The sequence below is a fragment of the Paralichthys olivaceus genome, chromosome 8 (genome assembly GCF_024713975.1).
Source record: "Paralichthys olivaceus isolate ysfri-2021 chromosome 8, ASM2471397v2, whole genome shotgun sequence".
NCBI classification, from domain to species: Eukaryota; Metazoa; Chordata; class Actinopteri; order Pleuronectiformes; family Paralichthyidae; genus Paralichthys; species Paralichthys olivaceus.
In genome coordinates, this window is record NC_091100.1 from 14,831,465 (window position 1) to 14,850,485 (window position 19,021).

General features: G+C 40.7%; 1 protein-coding gene across 7 annotated transcripts in view; it reads right to left on the minus strand.

The window, feature by feature from the left end:
- Positions 1-1,072: 1,072 nt before the first annotated feature.
- Positions 1,073-19,021, minus strand: part of septin9b (septin 9b) — a 71,346-nt gene continuing 53,397 nt past the window's right edge. For 6 of the 7 annotated variants that reach the window (XM_020084234.2, XM_069530282.1, XM_020084233.2 and 3 more), the window contains 9 exons: positions 18,153-18,338; positions 14,311-14,439; positions 14,095-14,176; positions 13,778-13,915; positions 9,035-9,152; positions 6,613-6,708; positions 6,281-6,377; positions 4,156-4,207; positions 1,073-3,093 (listed from right to left, as the gene is read on the minus strand). In XM_020084234.2, coding sequence (XP_019939793.1) covers positions 2,889-3,093; positions 4,156-4,207; positions 6,281-6,377; positions 6,613-6,708; positions 9,035-9,152; positions 13,778-13,915; positions 14,095-14,176; positions 14,311-14,439; positions 18,153-18,338 — 1,103 coding nt within the window. In that variant the 3' untranslated portion in view covers positions 1,073-2,888. Of the gene's footprint in view, positions 3,094-4,155; positions 4,208-6,280; positions 6,378-6,612; positions 6,709-9,034; positions 9,153-13,777; positions 13,916-14,094; positions 14,177-14,310; positions 14,440-18,152; positions 18,339-18,889; position 19,021 lie in introns of those variants that run through there. The other variant, XM_020084237.2, reaches the window with a different exon arrangement.

Genomic DNA, 19,021 nt, shown 5'->3' on the forward strand with positions numbered 1-19,021 from the left:
CCTTCACATGTCTACAACGTGTGAAAGGGTGACGATGACCTCGGATAAACAACACTGTCGACATGTTACGATCAATAGCGAAGTTGAGTGGGAGCGTGTGGTGGGAGGTGTGAATTAGAGGCCCTGTTAAAACGCTGCTGTGCTACCATGGCATTATGCTACTGTGAAAGCTGCACATTCACATCTCCTCTCAGTTGGGTTTGTGTTGTGGACGTGGTTTACTCTTTGTTTTATTCTTTCTCAATAAAACCATTATGAAGTGAACTGAAGAAGGATGAGTTCGTCTCCTTGCGAAAATTAAATTTCTCAATCCACATTCACTGGTGAGCATATCGTACACATACAAATACAAAATGTGTAATTTACTTTTCATACAATCATGCCTGCTTTTACTGTTGTTGTCAAGTGAAAAGCAGGTAATGTAGTTTTTTTTTATATCAGAATGGCTAAATGACTCATGTCAGCATTTTCTGAGATGTTCTAAATTTACTGCAGTAATAATCAGTGTGTGGGTGTTTTCACCCCTGCAGTCTGTGTGTGTGTTTCTCTGTTTGTTCATCAGCAGGATCATGTAAAAACTACTGAATAGATTTTTTACGAATGTTGGCGGAAGGATGAGACGTGAGCCAAGAAAAAATCCATTACATTGTTGACACTGATCTGGAGGGCACCACTATAGCAACTTTTTATGAGGAGTTTTGGATATCTTAAAAGATTCCTTGCACGATAACAGATGGATCATAACAAGAAAAATTTGACTGATATCAAATCCCCCAAAACTTGATCTAGTGAATTTAAATGTGGTTTAATAAGGGGTCTGTTGGGACTTGGCAGAGGTACTTGCTCTACTAAGTGAAATTTAAGTTCCTTAATTAAAGACATAATACCTCATTAAACATTCAAGTACATGAACTTGTTTCACAGGATAAAATGTATATGCAAAAGACTTTGACTCTAAGAGTACATGTATATTACAGTCTCTATAAACATGTTATAGAGGCCTCAGGTAATTAAATAATGTTATCACGACTTCCTGGATTTAACACTGCATAATAATGACAATGAACACAACTGACTTTAAACAATAAAAATATCTATCTTTATTCTTTGAGATATAGCATATCAAAGACAAAACCTTGATCTATAATACCATAACAAATTACACAAGAACTATACAACAGTAAACAAAGTGTAACCTAATGACTTTCTCTGGATAAAGGACAATAGTTCTTTCTTCTCTTTGCATGTACAGAAAATATTTTTAATGTGACACGAAGATGCAAAACAAACACTGTTGATTTATGTTTATCAGGAAATAAGGAGGATGTTATAAATTCAGATGTAGCCTCTATAAAACTTCCGTTGAACATAAATGAATGCAGGTTTTTTTTCTGTGTAAATTTATGGGTGTTATACAAATTCTTCCTGTTAGTGAAAAGGAAACATCCTCCTGTGATTAAAGCGCTTTAAGCTCTCAACGTAAATGTCACTGCTCTAACTGTAATTATTAATATTGAATGAACAAATACAGACCACTTCACAGGCAGGTTAACTCCTTGGCCACCAGTTACAGTGGAGCCTATAAGCAACAGGGTACGACATAATGTGTGAGTGCAGGCAACGAAAAACAAACACTGTCTAAAGCTAAAAGACCTGCAACAATGAAAAGTTGAATTATACTGATTACACTTAACATACACATAAATACCTATTCATAAAACAACTCTATGTACTGCATGTGCTTCTCTTTAGAACAGAAAAAAATGATTTTTACGACTTTATTTGGTTTACAGTCAGAAAAAAAACTGTTTTACATATTCCTCCACAACCCCATCGTATACAATAAAATTAGATCAGGAACAACAACAGCGATAAAACACAATAATAAATGAGCGATGTAAAATGCAAGGTATGACTGTGTTACACAATATTGGCTTTATATAGAAAGAGACAGGATGGTTTGGCATAAAAGGGATTTAAAACATCATAACACAACAGAAAAATGACAAGACGACTCATTTTTCTCCCCGAAAGCTGCTCCACACTGCTATTGCTTTGTTTTGTTTATTTTGCAGTGCAGAGGTGTCAGCAATATCTTTATATCCTCCATAATACTATAAACCTAATCTATAATATCCCTTTACTTAACCCTAGTATCTATACAAAACTATACACCACAACACAAAGTAGAGCAGGCCAGTGGCACTGACAGTTGTTTCTAGTTCAGAGCTAATCTCATATATCATCCCATATGCTGTACTTCATTTTGAATTATGGTTTCTCCTCATCTTTTCCGATAATCCTGATTGATTCCAAACAAAATCTTGTACCTGTAACTTCACTCTTATATCCCTCACATTTTTCTTGCATGGCAGCTGCACTGACAATGAGTGGAAGCAGTAAAAAAATAAACCCAGCACACAAACCTGACTAATGAGGCATGTACTGTACATGTTTAGTTTGGTTCTGTTTATCCGTGACCTGACAATGCTCATGGTTTATCGTAAAAAATCCTGAATCTATATTTGCATAGGGAAGTCAACCGCAGGAGGGAAGAAAAAACAATTGGTACAATATGTGGATCTGCAGCGAAGACGTGATTTTGCCCAAAATTGTAACTAGGGAAAACACAACAGAATCTAAAAGCTGGGATTTACTCCGATTCTTATAACCTCCTGATAAATTAAAAGCTGTGGTTAGGTAGTCCTTCTATGTCACAAAAATGGTCTTCACAGCATGAGTGTGTGTGTGTATGTGGGCATGTTCATGTAAACAGAATATGTATGTGTGTGTGTGTGTGTGTGTGTGTGTGTGTGTGTGTGTGTGTGTATATATGTGTGTGCATCTGTTGTGTCCTGAAATCATAATTTGGCACCACACAGGACTCTCTACATCTCGTGGGACAGGGCTTCGTGCTGGGCGGCCATTCCGTTGGCCTGCAGGATGTCGGGCTGCTCCTCGGGCTGACCGTTGGTTTTTGGCTCAACAGTGGGATGAGAGGGGAAATAGCCGTTGGATTCATTTAACCTGCGAACGCGGTACGTCTCGTAGTGGATGCTGCCTGTGATGTCTTTGATATTCTGCATGTGCGTCCTGAAAGAAAGGAGATGTCATTATTATTTGTAAAGATGTTTATGCCATATATATTTTTGTGAGCACTTAACTACTTGGCCTCAAAGTAACTATTTGTGAATCATGGAAGCTGCCTCACACTGACATGAACCGTCTGTACTGAAAATATCCCTGTACTGATAAAATTTGATTCATTTACTATCATTGCAAAGAACAACTGCAACTTCAATGAGTACAATGAAATAAGTAGCAATCAACAGGTGCACTCACACACAACAGACAAAGACACAAGACAATAGAAGACAATCCGAATTATAGGAATGCAAATGGTGAAAAAAAAGGATCATATGATGTTGTGCATATATATCTACTGTCACAACAAAACACGTGCAGTCGATCAACCCATCCCTAAAAGAAATGTATTGATTTCAGTGTGGATATGAAGCTTCATAGAGTCTCAGTGCTGTTTCAAATTCACTTTGACACCTTCACAAGACAACAGGATTATTATAGTTAACGAAAACTAAGACTAAAACTAGCAATGAAAAAATAATTTAGTTAACTGAAATAAAAATAAAAACAATTACAAAAAACACGAAAACTAAATAAAAACTACAATGAACAATGCAAAACTAACTAAAACTAAACTGAATTGCAGATAAATCCAGCTTCGTTTTCGTTTTCTCCCTCGATTACTGCCTGTCCTGCAGGTGATGGTTAAATAATGAAATTAAAGGACTTGATAAACCATATTTGGTGTCACACATTGTTTCATCCTTTTTCAGCTTCTACAAGTCAAGGCTTTCTCTTAATACCTGGAAAAACTAAAACTAAGACTAAAACTAAATAAAAACCAGACTGAAACTAGTCGATTCCTCAAAATAAAAACTAAACTAGAACTATAAAATCACTTGTTGAACTAACTAAAACTAAACTGAAATAAAAAAGCAAACTGAAAAACTAAATAAAAACTAATGAAAATTTCAAAACTATAATAACCTTGCAAGACAAGTGAGAGATTTCTGATCTACCAGGAGTCTCTATATATGATCAAATTCTTAAACTCGAGCAGCGGAAGCTCACCTGATGAGGAGGTCTCGCAGGTAAGCAAACTCACAGTGTGCGATATTCTCAACTGTGAAGAGGGGAAGAGCAGAGAAGAAGAAACATTAGTTGAATAACGTCTCAGAGTTCCAAAATAATCCTGACTGATGCAGCAGTCAAAATGAAATCAGGGATTTTAATGCATGGAGTCCAACACATTTAATACTCTGAAGTAATGAGATAACTACATTTGATGCTCCAAACCATTCTCTTCTGAAGCATCCCATAACCTGCCACTAGGAGGCGTTGTTGCCCGCAAGTCAAATGAAGGGCATCCTCGAACATGACATCGCCGGCAATTTTCTTTAAAGCCAAGATAACACACATCTCCACTTTTGAGTAATTTAATACATCTTAGCTCTCACTCTCTCTGTACTGGGGGACTTTAAGTGAGACATTTTAACAAACTCCCCGTGACAAGCCGCTGTGCCTCCAGTAGGACTAAAGCATGTTTGAATTATAGATTATGTCAAGAGTGTAAATGAAAAAAAAAGGAGGGTGCTATTTATGTAAAGCTTTGAAATCCAGGGACAGGAAATTAAATTCACTTTGAAAGGAAGAGAGTAGAATGACTGCTGGGTCTGTGAGTGCTGATTAGTGGCGTCGAGGGAGCACATTACTAAATGTAACGAGTTGCACTGCTGGTATCTACCCTTTCAACTCTTTAAAACGCAGGACGTCTTTCTGTAAGTACAATATATACATTTAATGCACGCCTCCCTCCCTCACTCTCATCTCAAATCGTTCTTTCAACCCATGAAAAAAACTGTTTCTTCTCCACTTATAGAGACTTAATTTCTGGTTTCTCCTCTGAGGACTAATTTATGATGTCGGGGCTGACAGTGTGGCAGCCCAGCGGCTTCCACTCTCCTCCTTTTCCTCGCTCCCTCTCTCCTGCTGCTCGCCTTTACTAGAACGGAGCCATTGTTCTTTCAGACAGTATTTGTCCCACAGTATGTGCAAGTCACCTCTGCAACCCTGCAGCTCAGTTAATTTCAAAATGCTTGCTGAGAGAGTAGCTACTGTGCAGCCTCAGAAACGTCATCTCTTCAGAAAGGAAAACCGTCTTGTTCCATCTTGGAATTGTATTTTTAATGTTTTTCCAACAGTGGAGGATTTTAAAACGTCGTAGAAGCTCATCTACTATTTCAGCTCAAGTTAAACTGTGAACATATGTATTTATGATTATGATCATCGCTACATGGACACAATGTAAGGATCCTGCAGTCCAGTATTTTGTAATAAACAAAGACCAAGATTACAAATATAACAGATAAGTCTAGTTCAAAAAGTATCTAAAATAATCCCTGGGAAAACAGTGAAAATTACCTATTTAGCAATGTTCAAGAAAGTGAAAACAAATCCTGGATCCACAAATTGAATGGGTTCTTCCCTGAGCCATACCACATCCTGTATCAAAGTTACAGGCAGGTGTGTGTGTGTGTGTGTGTGTGTGTGTGTGTGTGTGTGTTTGTGTGTGTGTGTGTGTGTCATGATTCTGTCAGTTATCCCCTCTGGACACAGAAAGTCCCTGTAAATCCCGTCCCCCTGTCTTGTACATCTCCCCGGTTACAGAATCTGAGACGTGCGTAAACAAAATGCCTGTTCGTCAAACAACAGACGGTTCAACCAGCTGGCCACGTTTGAAAGCTGCAACTTTACACATGTTCAAAAGACACTGAAAATATGAATATGTCGTTGTCTCTGTACGATGTGATGATGTCATCATTAGAGCAGGTAAAATGATATCATCAGTAAGAGTGATAAAGTTAGATGGTCTTGGCACAGTGTGAACGGAACAGGTGTGAACCAGGTGTGAGTGCGGTAAATGAGCCGTTCTTTAATGTTTGACTAAACACAGATGGACATTATTTTTACTGGGCCAATCTGTAATATATTTATAGAACAATAAATGTCAGTCAAATTATTGTTCAACTGATGCTGGTAGTGGAGGCCACATGTGAACATGGTGAATATTGATTTAGAGCCTCAGGAAACACATTATTCTGCCTTCTGACTGATTTTCTATTGTCTGTTTAGTAGGACAAGCTGTGTGTGTGTGTGTGTGAGAGTGTGTGTGCATATTCAAAATTATTTTTATTACCCTCTATGGTGCCCCATTTTGTTTTCCTGCCCAGAATCTTCTTCCCGTTCACCTGGTACTCCTGGTCACTGCCCACCACAGCAAAAGGGATCATCTCCTGTTGAGTGGACACACACAAACACACAGTCATTGAAGCGTAACTGGTGATTTGTTTTTCACTAGAACGAGATGATGTGATTGATTCTTTCAGATAAACACACCAAACACGAGATAAAATGAAAGAATTACCTTTAACAAAGGCTTAAATTTGAACATATAAAATACACATTTATGATTGCCTTGTGAAGTGCTTGAGCCACAGGAGGATCCTCTGATACTGTGGCTGAACTTACCCTGATTTTGTCATTGATCATCCTGTCATCTGCGTCCTCGTCAAACTCTTTCTGAGGATAAACGTCGATCCCATTGGCTCGTAGTTCTTCTCTGATCTGAACACAGTGGCACAAACAAACATCAAGTCCAACTGGCTGAATAAAGATTACCAGAACGAGAGCAGAGACACAGATTGACGAGAGGTAAGTCAGATCAGTCTAAATCCTTCATCTGTCATCTCAGCAGCTAATAATCAAGTCAATTAGTCACACACAAACAAGCGCACACGCACACGCACACACACACACACACAAACTAACACACACACACAGCTTGTATTGAAACCACAGACTGTATATAAAGAGACTGAAACCTGTTTACATCCAGTTATTTAAGTTTAAGCCACAGACTTAAATAGAAGCTGCTCTGGCCCAAGAGGGAACTTCATTAAATACTTGATTACATATGTTGATGCAAATTGGTGGGGCGTAATGAAGTACATTTACTTTGTTACTGTACTTAAGTACATTTTTGGTATCCCCACTACATACTTACAAAGCAATGCATTACATATTCACACTGTTCTTTATATTATAAAGAGTAATCAATAATAAGAGGGGGATTGGTTCTATGATCCAATCAGAGCGGGCAGGTAACATAAGACCCCGCCTCCTTCAATGCCTGCAGCAGCATCGATAGTAAAGAGGAAAAACCTGAAATTGATTTGGAAGAGATCAAGCCATAATAATGATGTAGTAGATGGTTGAGAATTTCCTTCACCACTGCTTATAAATGTATAGGAGTTAACAATGGAGGTTAACCGCTATTAGAAGAATAAACCTTGATATCCAAACAGAGGTAGGGGTTATAAAATTACCACCGCCAATTCTCCGCATGTCTTCATAACGACTGAAACTCAGGCTCTGACTCAAAAAAAAGACGGACAAGCCTCTGGGAGAAATGTCTATTTAATGAATGACTGTTCACTCCCACAATTACAACTCTGACAATTTCCACTTGGTTCTTGATCAAACATTTCATTGTTTACCCTTGGAAGCTTTCTCAGGGTTACATTATAGGATGCAAACCAAGTACAATTCTACAAAGAGGCCACATCAACTGCTGGTTAGAGGAATGCGACCAGACACTCACAGCTGGACATACTGAAGCCCAACGTTTAATAAAAAAGAAAGGAAGAAAAAAAAAAACCTCTCTTCTATTCTGTTTGCATGTCAAGTTGCTGAAGGGAAAATGGAAGAAAAAAGAACATTTGGCACAAAAGGCTTTTAGTCAATAATCTTCAGGGTCATATAGAGCATGTGCGGCCAACCAAAACAATTCAGCTACAAGCCCTGCGGCTTCCTTTCACTGCCAGGGCCTGTTCCAATCCCAGCTTTATCCTTATTGGGCGGTGTTACAGAAAACAGGGGGAACGTGGTAGCCAAGACACCCATGGTGCCTCAATACCTCTGTACAATGAATAAAGCTGTTAGGGAAGTCCGTATTCCTGGAAGGAGGGACGGAGAGATAAAGGAAATGATGGAGGGAGGCAGGTGGCTGTGTGCCTCCTGAGGACTGAGAATTGTCCGACAGAAAAACACTGAGGTGACAGAGACAGTTTAAGAGTCCAGCCAGGTGGAGCAGGACTATGTGGAGGCAGGGAAAGATGTCATAAGGAGCTGGTGGCTGTGAGGTAACAGTGGAGGATTATCAGCCTGAGGAGTCTCATAGAGTGTAAGTTCAATGTGAATGAGGAGTGTTGCACACCCAGTAACTAGCAAAGAAAAGAACAATGACCAGCGAGTGGAGCCAAAATCAACTCATCGATAAAGTCTGTACCAAAGTGCATTGCGATCTAGAAATAGTTATTAACGTTGACATATTCAGCTTCATAGTTTTGGGTTATTAATTAAAGGGTTTACAACATTATGATTCCCAGGAAGTGTCGGTTGTACAACTGATGAGGTGTTTCAGGAGCTTCAGGATCAGTGTTTCTCCCGGCACTGTGGACTTCTTAACTGAGACCTTTTCATACAAAAAAAACCTTTTTTAACTCTAGGAGGAAAGAAAAACTGAAAAAGCATATGTCTGCAACACATCTCACTAAAAACCAAAAATATCAACCTCATGGTGGAGGAAAAGCCAGAGGATGACTAAAGTCATTAGGCTACAACACCTGGGAGCCACTAATACACTTGTAAACAATATTTGTTGAGATATTTCAGTCTCGACCAATGTGGTGGACCAACTGAACCATCAACAGATGGGCCGATGTTCCCCCTTCTCATAACGTGCCAGGAGCTGTGGAACACTGCTCAGTAAATAAATGCCTCAAATTAATAGTTCTTATCCGCTTCTGTCTGGACTAAGCATGACTCTTTAATGTACAGTGTGGGGGTTTTACCCAGCTGGCTTTTGTTTGTGGTGCCTGGCACCGCTCACCGTCTGTTTAAAGTAGTCCCTCTCCTCCAGGGTGAGCGTGTCGGCCTTGGCGATGACGGGGACGATGTTGACCACCTTGCTGAGGCGCCTCATGAACTCCACGTCCAGAGGCCTGAGGCTGTGGGAGGAAACAGACCAAAAGGTTTAATTTCATGTGTGAATGTATCAGCTGTGTCCGTGTTGTTCATATGATTCAAATAAAATCTGAAGCAGGAACCGGCCACTGACAAATCACAGTAATGCAGATTCTTACAATTTCTGCAAAAGGAGCTACTTGATTGTAAATTTCTTCTCTTTTCATTCCAGAGTGACATGACTGTGAGATACTACATCCAGAATGAATTACAAAATGCCGCTTTTTCCTTTGGCATATTTTCTCAGCCGAAGATCCCCTATCAGATAGAAAATATTCTGGGGACCCCCTTGTGCATTTCCCTTGGAATAATTTAACTTATCCTATTTTTTTCACTTCTACGCAGTTATGTGAAAGAACCACAAGAGAAATGTCTTAGAAAGATATTAGTCTTGTAAATAATATATTTTCACCATGTCAACACAGAATACTCTTATGTATGTATTTTCATTTTCATTCATGAACTTTTCTCAGATGCCCGGCGATGTGGCCCCTGGAATCTGCAGACCCCAATTTGAGAAGCACTGCTTTAGAGCATGTGCATTTCTAAGATGTGAATGCAATGGAAGAGAGGAACCACTAGGGGGTGATCATGCTCCACTGTGATACATTCAGCTCACCCTGGTTTCTAATATGGAGTCTCATCATATTGCATTAACATATGCTGCTGTTTCTTTCCTTTTCTTACTAAAATCTCCTGTTACACTCTCCCAGGTGAGATTTCAGTGACGGTAGTAGAGCTTGTACATTCATTATGAAGGTTGATGCATAAAACAGTGGCTCTTTGTTTACTGTGTCACATTTGGCCTTGATATTCTGCTTTAGCTCGACTTAAACGCTTAAACTTGGATAAAGTATATTCTCTGCAAGTTTTTCCTCAAACATCTCTGTGAAGCAGTGATAATCACTGTTCCTGTATCAGTCTACTCTGTTCCTCTCTTCTCCGTTTCTCTCTGCTCCCCCTGCTTCTTTTTCTGTTGCTATGTTGCCTCCAGTCGCTCCTCCAGACACATTCCCCTCATGCTGTCTTGCTCATGCCCTCCAATTAGCCCCAGCCCAAACCAGGCCAGCCTGATTCAAAGAGCCAGGAGCAGCTGCAGGAGATGCCTGGCTGGCTCTCTCCCCCCACACTGTGAGTGACAGCCATATCACCATGAGCACAAGATGAAACAGAAGGGAGCATGTGATACATAGAGTGAGAGAGGGAGAGAAGAAAGAGAAAAAACAGATATGACACAGTTAAGTGATGCATTCAAGCAGAAATAAAGAAAATAGAGAGCATAACATTTTTCATGCTGAGTGGATGACGGGCATGTGTCATGCAGAGAGCGAGAGAGCAAGGGTCAGAGATAAGAAAAGTCCAGAGTTAATACTTAATCTCTCTGAATGTTTATAAAGCATAAGTTGCATGACTGCATGCAAAGATGCAAGAATATAGAAATGTGTGCTGTGTCATATGCATGACTGAGCATACACGTCATGTGCACATTAATCCTTGCACACTAACATATGTTGTACAGACAATAAATATGCATATATGCACGCATGCACACATGTACACTTTTATGCCTGCATGAATGAAATCGCCCCATATATGTCGATAAAAAAGCAGTCATGTTTACACATACTGAGAACAATAAGTGGCACAATAAGAAGTGGAGGTGAAGTTCTACTGTCTGCTCTGTTGTAGTGATGGGTTAGAAACCAGCCCTGAGTCGACGAGAGTCAAAGAGCAGCCTCCTTTTTCTCAGGAAGAAAATGTTAAATGAGGTAGTAACGAGAATACCCAGAGGGAAAATAGTGCGGCCGACACTGCTATTATCGGAAATGTCTGCTGATGCCAAGACTGAGTTGTGCCTCACGAGCACGGTTCATCTATCTGAAACCACAGAAGCAGCTTCAAAGCAAATTGCTGACTCGCAAATTACATTAGAGCTGCGATAAATGCAAGCGGGTATTTGAGATGCCTCAAACAAGACAAAGAGAAAAACCGAATCTCTCCAATGTGAGAAAAACTTACAGAGGTACCAGGGAAGTTCTGTCATTATTTTCCTGCCTGTCATTTCTGGACAGTGGTCACATGGTGGAGGAGTCCAGAGGCTGTTTTGCATCAAATCTGTGTAATTGGTAACAGACCCTAACTTAAAACTTTAACTGGTGCTATTGTGTGAAATGAAAAAAAGGAAAAGAAGAGTTTTCTCATATTTTTCCAACACTTTTTTTTCTCATGACCAAGAATAAAATCTGTGGAAACATCAAAAAGTATGCACCACAAACAGTAGAGTTATTATATTGTTAAAGGATCAAACTCATTTTTCTGTGCACAGAAAATCAGATCTGCAATGGATTCCGCCTCCCAATTCAAACATATGCAAACGTCACTTAATGAAAATCTGAAGCAAGAGCGTCTCGATCGCCACCTGGTGACTGGCTACAGAATAGGTCATCGACACCTCCTCCATGTAAGTGGATGGGATATGGACCCAACTATAGCCGCATCCTCTTTCCTGTCATACCAAACTGCAGCTCTGTTGCTGTGCGACAGCAACAAGGGCGGGACAGGGGGCCAACACCATTTACAGAAATCCTCTGTGGACCAGAGCGTCTTATTTCGGTTCTTCCTTCGTGTTTTTACGCTGCTCACGAAGGTTTATGTTGGCTGCATAGAACGCAGAAGGAGGCCAAAGGACGCTGCCCCCAAATTGGGACACAGCTTTTGGCTCTAAATGTGCAACATGGCAGTGTTGGTGTCCAACATATTTTGGTTTAAGTATAAGAAGTATAGGCAGATCGTCTAGTTTATTGTATAGGCAGATATTTTTACAGTCTATGATTTACCCTATTCATGTCTATGCTGGGTTGAACCAGCCCAGACAGATGTCTCCTATGTTTTCATGCTGTCAACTCTCTAGATGACTATAAGGAAGAACACTTCCTGACAGATGTTCTGTTTGTAACACAAGAGTGCATTGATGTGCGTTGTGCATTTAGTAGGACTGTGTGTGTGTGTGTGTGTGTGTGTGTGTGTGGACACTTTAGGGACAATGTATGAGGACACAGCAGCTGAGAGGCTGAAGCAACACAGATTCACAATGGAGGAGAAATGTTGAGCGGCTGAAGTGTGCAGCTGCAAGCAAGATGACATACAAATGCATTCAGGGCACCCACATAAGTGTAGTTTTACAAGTGTCAGCACGCCCACTGCCCAGTGGAGTCCACTCAGCTGTGGTGACATGAGCAGATGATGAAGGGGTATGTCAAACAGTGGGGTGCGCACACACACACACATACACACACACATATTCCCCCACTCAGGGAGAAGGTTCAAGTGGACAACTGTTGAGTGACCAGTGCACAGAAATATGAAGCAGCAGTGGATGCAGCCGTCACTGAGATATGCGGTCAGATAATTAGAGAATTGGTGTGTTTACAGTTGGTGCACATTAGTGTTTTGTGTGCTTTCATCTACTTGTGTACTACACAGTGCCCCTCAGGACGCCTCTGTCAACCACAAATACTCTGAGCCTGGAAGTTTGTCCGCATTTGTTACAGCGCGTCCTCTTTGACCCTCAGTGCATACGAGGACACACCACTCATCGTGGCTGAATCATACTAATTACAGAGTCGGCTGGGGAGAAGAAGACGGACCCTAATCACTGACGAAGCAGCAGGAGAAATGTGGTCCGTATCATGTCAGTATTAGTAAAGTGAAACCGAAGCAAACGTCATAAAAGCGAAGCAAACAAGCTCCACCTGGTTGTTTAACAAGAGACATGTGCTTCGTCAAGACACTGCAAGGTCACTCTGGACAGACTGGTTTTAATTCTGCTAAACTTTTCCTCATTTTATTCACTCAGACACAAGACTCTGCAAAAATGACATCAATGGTTAGGGTTACCGTTACACTGAGCGTGGTATGGTTCAAAAATCTTTTTCTTAAATGTGCTCATGTCTGGTCACTGTCAAGATGGATTCTACCAGAAACTGGATTTGATAGATCTGTTCCGCCCCTCTGTTTAATAATAGTAAACACGTTCCAGATGAACAAAAACTCAAGATTAAACAACAATCAAATCCAGACCTCTCATGAAGCAGCTTGTCCAAATTCTAATTCAGTAGAAAAATACTCTTAGGCTGAGTTATACGATAAATTAGAGCACTGCGAGATTCTGGTGAGGTTGAAAATCTTAAGATCTAATCACATCGTACATTTTAATGGTGAAGACACTGATCTATAAGCCGGAACTATATTTCTTCTGTTCCATATAAGGCACTGTTCACATCCTGACCCTTGATTTACCATCTCTCCACCGCTCTCAACTGTGAGACCTCTGGGATTCGGTTTCTTCGTGAAACCCGACTCCTCAAGTGATACTTTATAGTGACTGAGAGGAGAGAATGAGTTCCACATGTGGTCACTGGAGACATAAAAAAAAAAAGAACTGGGGAAAGACATAGTTATAAGACCTGTGGAAAGACAATAGGTCAGGGGGAGCGATTTCCCAGAGGACCTGATTCATCTCTGCAGCTCTTGGAGAGGCCGAGAGAAACTGGTGGGATAGGGGGAAGAAAAGAGTCCGGCTGTAAGTCTCTTTGATATGTTGTCTTACCAGTGGCCTGTGGGAGGTATGAAGTATATGCAGCAGTGCACCCTGGAGTCTGGGATCCTCTTCTTCCTGTTGATGTGGATCTCCTCCTGCAGGTAGGCTTCATACTGGTCGTTGATGAACTTCATGATGGGCTGCCAGCTGACCAAGGAAACGCACGTTAAGAACGAAGGTACAGCGACAATTATGCAAACCATGGCAGTAAGTTAAAATATAGTGATATATAATGTGGGGCAGCAAACAATTAAAGAGATGCTGCACACTTAAATATGTTGTTGGTGTAAACTAAATCATATAACTGGAGTGTGATGAAAACTCACCAGTTTTCATTGTTGATATGATCTCCAAAACCAGGAGTATCAATCACTGTCAGCTTCATCCTCACTCCTTTCTCCTCAACATCTGGACAAAGAGGAGTTAGTTTACCAGCATTAGTACACACACAACAATCCATAGGGAGCAAAACATCAGGAGTATGATAAAGCAGCAGGGAAGTGATTTAGGCTGCAGGCTACTGGACGTGAGTTTTGACTGACCGTGACTGATGGACTTGATCTCGATGGTCTTGGGGATCCTCTCCTCCGGGTTGGGCTGAACAGATTTACGGCTCACCTTGGATTTGAACAGGGTGTTCATCAGAGTGGACTTCCCCAGGCCACTTTGCCCTGAACAGAAAAACACACACACCCCCACGAGTTAGAGATACTGGGATCACATTCACTGGTGGTTTTATCCTGAGACAGTCACAAGGGCAAAGTTATTTAAAGCCTTATTCATTTTTTTTTTCTGGTTTTCCCAACAAAAGCGTGAGATTGAATTTATGTATGAATGTTTGTACTTCCTGGATTTTGTGGTGAGTATGTTTGTGAGTTAATAGACTTTGTACATAGCAGCTGCAGGGTCAGAAGAGCAAGCTGTGGAGGTCAAGAGGACTGATGTACTGTATAGACCACACATGCACGCACACTGACTGATGTTACTTTTGACTTATTTGCTGTTGTAATTTGCCATTTTTTTCACTAGACATCATTATACATTAGTAGCACTGTTTATTTTACCCTAGAAACACGTGCTGTGGTCAACTGCACTAAATTCCACTAGAACAACATGTACATAGGGTCCACTGCAGCAGATTCTATACATGTGAAGTTGTTCAATGTGAAAAACACCAGTAAGAGAAAATGTGGGTTTGATTTTTGTGTTTTGAATCAAACGCTCCTGCCGCCCATTCACATGACCTGTGGGCATCTACCGTGGCGTGTGCAGGGTTGCCAAACTGCCGGGACCCCAGTGACAACCAGGGTGGCTTTTCCCACCACTCTCTCCTCTCTCACACAACTCTAATGGCAGTCTTCTCAGTCCTGTGCATTAAACCACACCCACACATTTTGTCTCACACACTGAGACACCCCCACTGCCCTCTCTGCATGGTGCAAATCAAAAGGTCATTGGACCGAGGGCAGGGATTAGGGAAATGCATCTCATGGAGGAGACCACGAGGGACAGGGCCAAGACCGCAGCTGCTCTAACCTTTCAGATCCTCAAGAGTAGGTCAAGTGACAACTCTGTTAGCTAACATAAACTTTATTATAATCTCAGAGGGTACTTAAATGTTCCTACCCTGGCATTCTGTTTTTTTTATCTCTTAACCTCATTAAATAAGAAATCAGGTGAAGACAAATCAAACCTACAACAGAATAAAAGGTCTCTAACTACATAGCATTTTAAAAAACTCCTCTACAATATCTAAAATCTATCAAAACGTGATCAACCAGACAGATTTTGCTATCACGCAGAAAAAACAGGTCAGCACTGGCTCCACACTGTGAAATATGACTCCAGTGATGTGTTAGATAAGTATTTGTAAACACAACATGTTGTCTGTCAGAGTTCCCTCTGGCGATCAAAAATGACCTCATACCGATTTCAACCCATCATTTGTCTTCTCCGTTCTAAACTTTTATTGTGTTCCAGTTCTAGTCCACGCAGTGTCAAAGTGTTATTTCACAACAGTGTTATGTATCATCTAATGAGACAAGTTTCATTTCATCCTTAAGGTGTCGGAGCACTACAAGTGGATACATGCCACGTCAATGTGCTCTGTGCCTGCAACAATGATCTGAGACGCACATGTGAGAACGTTTAAAGAGTTTTTACTTTGTTTGTTCCCACAAATAATCAACCAGTGAGTCACGTTGTGTCCATCTTCTCACTAAAACTATCAGGCTGTGTGCAACTAGAATAGTACTTAGTAGAGATCATATCTCTGCCAAGGCCCAGCAGTCTCCTTACATTCAACCAATTTGTAACATTTTCATCAAGATGCATGAATTATTCTGTGTGAAATATTAAGAATAAATTTCTACTTCTGCCTCCTGATCTGCGCCAAACTTTAACAGATCTTTTCCTGACCTATTCCTAAATTCTTTCCATCAATTTTGTGGTAATCCTTTGAGTATTTATTGCATAATCCTGCTGACAATCAAACCAACACACAAATAGGGGTAAAAACATAGCCTCCTTGGTTGAAGTAACAAATCCACATTTGTCATGTTGCGAAAACGTCTCCTTGAGATGTGCCGACATGCCATGTGCTGTGTGCATAAAAAACACCCTGCAGGGACTGAATTCTACAGTAACTACTGTCATGCCAATTTTAATAAAAAACTTCTAATTAGGATTTGATTACAAATCTAATCAGGATTTTCTGCGGCGCTATATCTCAGCATGTGACAAAAATAAATTTTGACATTCCCTTCTCGGAGGAAAGTATGTGCATAGTTTTGCTGTTTCTTTCAGACGAGCAGCCTGCATGTGAGTACAGAGATGCCTTCGTGGGGGTGTGTGGGGGTGTGTGTGTGTGTGTGTGTATGTGTGTAAGTGCATGACGATGGCAACTAATTTCTCGGTGTGTTGCAGCTCTCCAAGGAGGTGTGAGTGCGGGTGCTTCAGCTTCGGAGTAATTGTCACCATTATGCCACTTTCCCAACCTGACAGCCTCCTTTTATTCACTCAAGTGTATGTGTGTGTGTGTGTGTGTGTGTGTGCGTGTGTGTGTGTGTCACATCACAGACACAAAGTAAAGAGCTTGTGATGAAAGCTCGTGCTGACTGACCCTTCACACAGCAACCGAAGTAGAACCAAACATATATTTATTTCCTTTTGACTACTGCATTGAAGCAAAGGAGAAGTATCATGATAAATATAATAAAAGTTTTTTTTTAGGTCAGAGAATCTGCAGACTAAACTGTGTGTGAGATCTTGACAAGGTGCATAGTTTGTATTTGTGTGTAAGTTTAGTGCTGACTGTGTGATGTATCCGTCAGATACTTGTTACTTGCTTTGCTCTGCATTTTGTGTTGTTGCAACATAAAGTAAATATGTGTATAATGGTTAACATCTGATCTTCAGAAACAATAACTGTTGTAAACATAAGAAATTTGGAAGCAATTATAGGTTGTCTTATATATACATCTGGGTCACTTTCCACACATATATATATAAATAAAACAATTAATTTAATGTCAAACAGTTAATCTTTACATCAAACCACAGTTTTTAAGCTGGATTCATACAGTTAGGCGTGTTCCTGTTACAGCAAAGATAAGTTTATACAGGCAATCATTTTTGCATCAGCCATATATGGGCTAAAACAAATGTTTTCCCGGCAAAAATCTCATCGTGGCTACAACAGTAGGATTGTGGTTTCAGGGTTTTCTTATAAAATCACTCGGTTATGGCAAAGAAAGATTTCTCTCCATCCATTATCTTATCCCTTGAGGGTCTCGAATAGGGGGTATTTGAGCCAATCCCAGCTGACATTGGACAAGAGGTTGTGTGGACAGTTCGCCAGCAAATCACAGGGCCAACATAAAGACAAACAACTATTCACACTCAAATTCACATCTACGGTTAATTTAGAGTGTCATATTTGCCTGATCCCAATCTGCATGTCTTTATACTGTGGGAGGAAGTCAGAGAAAACCCACACAGACACGAAGAGAAAGTGCAACACAAAGACCAGAACTTAAAATCATAAAGCTTTTTCCTGTGAGGTTAGTGCTAACCACTGTCACACCATACTGCCCTCGACAAATTCTAGTTATGGCTGCATATAACAAACGTATCACAACTGATTCACTAGACACCTACTTCCTGTCAGGACTTGGAGAAAAGGTTCTAAATTAACAACACAAACATATTTTAAAGTTTAAAAATCAAGTTATAAATATTTATTAATTGCGTTGAGAATTTTAAGAGCAAAATTATTTATTTATCTTGTTCCAGCTTGCACCTCTCTTGACCGATCCTGCAGCTGATCAATCAAACTGATGAGACCGTTTCTGTTAAATGTCGTAGAAGTGCACTCCACACTCACCCACAACCATGATGTTAAACTCAAAACCCTGCTTCATGGCCTTCCTCCTCATCTGCTCCAGGATGGCATCGATGCCCACGTAGCTGAAGTCGCTGCCATTGGTCCTCTCCCCCTTGACTGGAGGCCCAGGGTGGTGGGGCTTGGCGGACTCAGACATGTTGCTATGGCTCAGACTGACCTCTGACCCTGAGGGATACGAAGCAAGGAGAGAAAAAGAAGAGTTCAGTCAAAAAGCAACACAGAGTTCAGAGTGAAGAAGACGGAAGGTACTGATGTGAGCTATTTATTTCCTGTGTGAAACAGGATATATCAGACTTAAGGCTCACATCTATGCACTCTCGCCTTTATTCAAGACGACGCTAGTGAGGTGGTAATCTGTCATTTAGACTGTCAGACACAAAAACGCAAAAAAGAGAAGATAATGGCAGCAGGGAGACACATACGCACAGATACATGAAATAACAAACTAAGCTCTCCCCTGACTGCAATCATTCCTCAAGAACACACTCACCATAAAACTCACTAATAAATCAATCAGGAGCAGACACGTTCGAGTTTCCACCAGCAGTGACCTCATCGTTGCACACAAGAAAAAAGTTTCTAAAATAAATGATGTAGAGGTCGAAGCCACAATGAAACACTACAGCTGTGGATTAGAGCTTAATTTCATATTTGTAAAAGGAAACAAAACAATGGAGACGTCAGGAGCAGCCAACTTCAGATCATTAACATCTTACCTCACTTTAAGGTGAATCGAAGACGGAGGCTGGATGCCAAAGCACAGCTGCAAACAAGCAAACTAAAAAAACACGGCTCGACTCTGCCAAGTGCTAGTATGTGCTTGCAGCCGCAACAGCCTCCTGCGTTTA